Raw genomic sequence first — 6804 nt, 5'->3', positions numbered from 1 at the left:
GTACTGATCTTAACGGACTGTCAATGCCCAATTGGTAATCCTATGATCATGAACGTTTAGGATATGTATACGAAAGAATGGTCTCATGAATCTAACTTCTTCAGATTGCATTCACCCAATCACATATTGCTTGGACTTATCGTTGAAGCATATAACATTTATATGAGACGGCCTAAAACTATAATCTTTGCCCTTTATATTTAAACTACATTAGTTTAACTTGTGAAATGTCCGTAAAGTATCATCATATGATTGGTTTTAAGGCACATTTCCAACAAATTTATATGCGGATTTTGCGTCAGAAATTCGAAATGTCCGATTAAGGTTAGCCAATGATGGATTTAATCCTTTTGGGAAAATAAGGAATGACCATAGCACATGGCCTGTGGTGCTTTCTATTTACAATTTGCCGCCTTGGATGTTCATGAAGCAACCAAATTTGTTGTTGTCTTTATTAATACCAGGACCGCGCAATCCTAGTAAAGAGATTGATGTATACATGTGGCCACTGATTGATGAGTTGAATGAGTTGTGGGAGGTGGGCACTCCCACTTATGATGCGTATTCCAACCAAAGTTTTACGATGAAGGCTGTCATCTTATGGACTATAAGTGATTTTCCGGCTTATGAAATGTTGTCAGGATGGAGTACACATGGCTATAAAGCCTGTCCACATTGCATGCATGATAAAGAATCTATTTACTTGCCGGCGAGTCGTAAGATTTGTTATATGGGGCATCGACACTTTCTTGAAGATAATCATAGGTTTCAAAGGCAAACCATAGCTTTTAATGGTCGTCGAGAGCATCGTAGTGCACCAAGGCAGTGGACTGGTTTACAATGCCTCGAAGAACTTTGTACATTGAGATTTACTTTTGGAAAACCAAAGAAAGATGCTTCAGTTGGGCAACGCAAAAAAAGAACTTTGAGCAGTACAAGTAGTAACAGTCAGTGGAAAAAGAAATCTATTTTTTATGAACTAGCTTATTGGAGGCATCTGTTGATTAGACACAATCTTGATGTTATGCATATCGAGAAGAATTTATGTGACAGTGTGGTGGGGACATTGCTAGATATAGAAAAGTCTAAAGATGGATTGGCTGCACGTGCAGATCTTGAAGTCTTGAACATAAGACGTAGTCAACACCCACGTAGGGAAGGAAATAGAACATTTCTACCTCCAGCTTTGTTCACGTTGAAAAGAGAAGAAAAAACTGCGTTTTGCAAAGTGTTGTCTTCTATTTGGGTCCCCGATGGATATTGATCAAATTTATCGCTATGTGTGCATATGAATGAATGAAAAATACATGTGTTGAAAAGTCATGATTGCCATGTTTTAATGCAGCAGTTACTCCTACTTGCAATACACCCGGTTTTGCCTAAAGTTGTTACTATGGTATTATTAGAGTTGAGTGCAATTTTCAGACAGTTGTGTAGTAAGAAGGAGTCTAAGGAAGGATTCAAGCAACTGAATTCAAGAATTGCCTTGACATTATGTCAACTTGAAAAAATATTCCCTCCGACATTTTTTGATATAATGGTGCACCTTCCAGTTCACTTGGCAGATGAAGCAGCTCTTGCATGGCATGTTCAACATAGATGGATGTATCCAATTGAACGGTAATTAATAATTTTTTTACAATTGTAGTCATAACTTTAATTTATAATTATAATAATTTTTGTTTCGTTTATAATTATAGGTATTTGCAAACGTTGAAGCGCTATGTTCGTAATAAGGGTCGTCCTAAAGGTTCTATTGCTGAAGCATATTTGGTGGATGAGTGCTTGTCCTTTTGTTCCATGTATCTTAGAGATGTTGAGTCTCGTCGGACTCGTAGAGGTCGAAATGAAGATGGTATTGGACGTGGAGTGTCTGGTGGGTTATCAATTTTTGACTCCAAAGGATGCTATATGGGTTCAGGAGAAAAGGTGGAGCTCGATCTAAATGTTATTGATCAGTGTCATAGATACATTCTAAATAATTGTGATGAAGTTAAACCATTTAGAAGGTAAGAACGTTTAATCATATGTCTTCATGTTTTATTGGTTTGCTTAACTTTGAAAAATTAATTATCTAAATTTGGACATAAATGCCCAGGCAGCATGAGGAATTCTTGAAAACTAAACATCATCGAGAAAGGTTAACTATGCGACAAATCAAGGAGCTAAGCAAGAAAGAATTTCCAGAATGGTTCAAGCAACATGTGAGTTGATACAATAGTGACATTATTTATTTATATTTTTATAATTTAATTATTACATGTTTATAGTTAGCATGCCAACTTTTATCTTCATTTTTATTACAAATGAATTCAAGATGTCATCCTAATGACACATTGATATCTCAAGACTTGCATTGGCTAGCTAATTATCCTAGTAGGGTTGTGAGTATATATAAAAGTTACATTGTTCATGGGTTCATATTTCGTATAAAATCTGTGGATGATAAGCATAAGAATCAAAATTGTGGTGTCCTTGTACCTGCAAATGTTCCTGGTGTAATTGGGCAAGTGAATTGTTATGGCAGATTTGTAGATATGTTTAAGGTTAAATATTATGGTCATGCAAAGGCGGGAGATAGTGGTCGAGCTGTGATGTTATTTAAGTGCGAATGGGTTAATAGTGAAAGTCCCTGAGGAATGAAGACTGATCAATATGGATTTACAATGGTGAACTTCAATCGATTAGGATTTAAAGAGGATCCTTTCATATTAGCATCCCAAGCATTACAAGCATTTTACGTCGAGGACACAATTGAAAAAGATTGGCACGTAGTTGTTCGAACGCAGCCAAGGGATTTGTTTGACGTATTAGAGGATAATGATGCAATTGATGATTATGCCATACCAAATTTGGATGATCAGATACATGACCATGAAAATTTCCATATAAGGGTTGGCTTAGAAGAGACTCATTTTCATGAATTATTACTGTTGATGCACAAAATCAGTGAGAACTTTGGTACAACAGAAAGTGTCAAGTTTGTGACCTTCACTAGGTTGCTCCGGTCACTAGTGCAGATAAGTATGTAAATGGATAGAGACAGGGAAGCAAACACAAGATGTACGTGGTTCAACCAGATTGGCTACGTCCACGGAGTAGAGGAGTTCTCATTAATTGTGAAGGGTTTACACAAGTACATATGTTCAAGCTCTCCTTTAGTGAGTACTAGTGAATGATTTAGTACAAATGACATTAGGAAATATTGTGAGAGAATGATCTCTATTTATAGAAGAGAGTTTCTAGTTTCATTCTGACATGTTGTGATTGGTTTCTGATGTTGACACGTGTCGCGCTATGATTGGCTTTTGATGTCGACACGTGTCGCGGTGTGATTGGCCTCCTGGTTGGAAGGAAACTCTTCTGGGTCCTTGACGGTATAACGTTGACCAGTGCTCAGTAGTTTCGGGATTGGTCAAGTATGGTATAAACAATGCTCCCCTAAGTTCCTGAGTGAGGGAAGCTCCTCGGTTAGGGACTTGCAAGATCCAAGCCATTGAGTAATCACGAAACTTCTAAGTACTGAAGTGTGGTATCATTTTCACTTGCCTTATCTATCTCATATGTAGATGTGGCATCTTCTCTGGAAGTACTTTTCCTTCATCCAGGGGGTATCTTTAACAGATAAAGATGCACAAGGTAATGTATCAATTTCACTTGAAGCTTACTTGTAGTTTCGGGCTTGGTCAAGTGCGATACAAACTCTATAGTTGGCGTCCCCAAAGTCGCCGAGCTAGGAGATTTGCCGAATGAGGTAATAGACAAGGTAAGCAATCAGACTTCCAAGCAAGCAACTGGGATCGGAGGTTCGACTTCGGCTTCTGGTTGATTATTCTCCTTTTCATTGTGTCATAAACAGCAACAAGGATAAGGAGAAGCAAATGAAGAAGAGATGATATGAGATACTTTTGCTTTTGAAGAAGTAACTTTCCACAGGCTTATTCTTGAATTGGGCTGGAGGGTTTTCTGGTTTCCTCCAGAGTATAAGGCCGACTCAAGAATTTTAGGGTCAAAACAAGTCCATCAAATCTATAGTACATTCGACCCTAATGATATGGGATACTTTTGCTGTTGACAAAGCAGTGGATGTATCGGCAGGTGTTCTGTTACGCTTGTCTCCACATACTTCCTTGTATCCTTCTCACTTGCCCTATCTGTTCTTCAGGCAGATGTGGTATCTTCTCTGGAAGCATAAGATGTTGAAGATGAGTACTCGAGAGTAATGCTAGGTAAGTAATCAGGCAAAGGGTTCCAGGCAATCAGTTTCTGACTAGAAGCTTGGTTCCAAGTGCTGATTGATTGCTCTCTTTCTCCTTGTCTTGCAAGTAAGAACAAAGCCAAAGGAAAAGACAGGGAAAAAGCATGATATAGAATACTCTTGTTTTTAACCCTGATGATATAAGATACTATTGCTCTGGTGTGGCTTGCTTGCAGAGGTATTATCGGGAGGAAAGGAAGCTGAGTATTTCGAGAGACTCTACTAGGAGTGCCCTCTCGGATGTGAAGAAAAGTTGAGCATTTTTTTTGTTTGCAGGTCTGCCTAGCTGTGGAGGATGGAGGTTGACACATATAGGAGTCTCCATAACAACAAGTAGTAGTACTATTCCTTTACCCTTCTTGATCATAGCAATGTAGTGGGAACTGCAAGCTTCATGTGTTTTAACTTTATCAGAGCACTTTGAAAAAGTGGTCTGTGGTATCTGGAAAGCTGATGTTGCATGTGAAGATTGCAAACAAGCTTTATCCAAGGAAATCTGGCTCTCGAAATTTGGAGAGCGGTACCTTTTCGATTTTCGAACAAGCAATCTTGTCGGGGATCTGGCTCTCGAGATTCAAAGAACGGTGCCTCTTTGATTTTGGAGAAAGCAATCCTGTTGGGAGTCTGAATCTTGAGATTCAGATAGCAGTGTCTCTTCGATTTTGAGAAAGTAATCCTGTTGGGAGTCTGGCTCTCGAGATTCGGAGGGCGATGCCTCTTCAATTTTTGAGCACGTAATCCTGTTGAGAGTCTGCCTCTTGAGATTTGGAAAGCGGTGCCTTTTTTATTTTTGAGAAAGCAATCCTGTTGGGAGTCTTACTCTTGAGATTCGGAGAGCAGTGTCTCTTCGATGAAAGTAATCCTGTTAGGAGTCTAGCTCTCGAGATTCGAAGGGCGGTGCCTCTTTGATTTTTGAGCATGTAATCTTGTTGGGAGTCTGGCTCTCGAGATTCAGAGAGCGGTGCCTCTTCAATTTTTGAGCAAGCAATGTTGTTAGGAGTGTTTTTCGAATGTGAGTAAATGTTGGGCATTTTTGCCAATCTGCCTTGCCACGGAGCACGGAGGTTGACACACATTGGGACTTTCTAGTTATCAAGCAGTGGTGCTGTTCCTTTACCCTTGTGGGTAATAGTAGGGTAGCTGGACCTTTAAATTTATGTGTCTAAACTTTGTCAGAGATCTTTGGCAAAGTTATCTGTTATACCCAAGGAGCTAATGTTGCGTGTGGAAAGTGGTGCCTCTTTGGAATCCGGAGAGTGGTGCCTCTTCGATTTTTGAACCAACGGCACTGTTGCCCTTTCTTTTATAAGGGCACCAATTGTGTGCAAGAAATACATTCATAGAGTTATTGCTTGTAGGAATTTTCCCCTTACTTCAGAGATTTATTGCACCTCATTTCTCCTTCATCATTTTTTAGAATGTCTGGCCCATCCGACCGTCGTTTTGACTTGAACTTTGGTGAAGAGGCAGCCATGCCTTCTCAAGATAACAAATGGTGCCCATCCTTCTTATCCCCTACTGGTCATCTTGTCGTTGGGGACTCTGTGATAAAGAATGATATGACCGCTGTGATGGTGGCCAGGAACCTTCTCACTCCCAAAGATAAGAGACTACTTTCCAAATAGTCTAATGAGTTGGCTGTTAAGGATTCTCTGGCTCTCAGTGTTCAGTGTGCAGGTTTTGTGTCTAATATGGCCCAACGCCTATTTGCTCGAACCCGCCAAGTTGAATCATTGGCGGCTGAAGTGATAAGTCTCAAACAGGAGATCAGAGGGCTCAAGCATAAGAATAAACAGTTGCACAGGCTCGCACATGACTATGCTACAAACATGAAGAGAAAGCTCGACCAGCTGCAGGAATCTGATGGTCAGATTTTACTTGATCATTAGAGGTTTGTGGGTTTGTTCCAAAGGCATTTATTGTCTTCGTCTTCTGGGGCTGTACCGCGTAACGAAGCTCCAAATGATCAACCTTTAGTGCCTCCTCCTTCTGGGGTTATGCCTAGTACTGAGGCTTCGAATAATCATCCTTTGGGGCCTCCTCTTTCTCGGGCTCTGCTGACTGCTGAAATTTCTCCTGAGTAACCTTTGTGAAGGCTCCCTTTTGTTTGTTTATTTTGATTCATGTATATGTACATATTTGTAACTTATCAAAAATATCAATAAACAAGCTTTGCTTCATTTCAAGGTATTGTGTTAAATACACCAAGGCCTTCTTCACTAAGTTCTTTGAAGCTTGTATGTTGAAGTTTTGTGAGTGAAGCATATAGGTTGAGGTAGTACTCCCTTAATTTCCCGAGTGAGGAAAACTTCTCGTTTGGAGACTTGAAAAATCCAAGTCACTAAATGGTCGTGAGACTTTCGAGTATCAAGGTGCAGTAACATATGGTAGGAGTCCCCTAAGTCTCTGGTCGAGAGAGTTGACGAATGAGGCATTTCCTTTCGAAGTGATAGCCCAAAACTCCTTCTTCATATATATTTGTTATGAAAGGTTTTAGGCCCAAAAAAGAGGAGGCCTAGCAATTTTTTTCGAATTTTCAAATTTTC

The 6804-nt window shown here is 39.7% G+C and overlaps 1 protein-coding gene across 1 annotated transcript; it reads left to right on the top strand.

Annotated features, from left to right (window-relative positions):
* The first annotated feature begins 499 nt into the window (after positions 1-499).
* LOC139196843 (uncharacterized) lies at positions 500-3871 on the top strand. Its single transcript, XM_070823187.1, has 5 exons — positions 500-1246; positions 1346-1620; positions 1701-2009; positions 3664-3766; positions 3860-3871. The coding sequence occupies exons 1-5, from the start codon at positions 500-502 to the stop codon at positions 3869-3871; spliced, it is 1446 nt and encodes a 481-aa protein (XP_070679288.1).
* Positions 3872-6804: the final 2933 nt, after the last annotated feature.

This window comes from Malus domestica, chromosome 06 (assembly GCF_042453785.1).
Source record: "Malus domestica chromosome 06, GDT2T_hap1".
NCBI lineage: Eukaryota > Viridiplantae > Streptophyta > Magnoliopsida > Rosales > Rosaceae > Malus > Malus domestica.
Note: the sequence above shows the minus strand (reverse complement) of the source record. Positions and strands in the feature narration are given on the sequence as shown.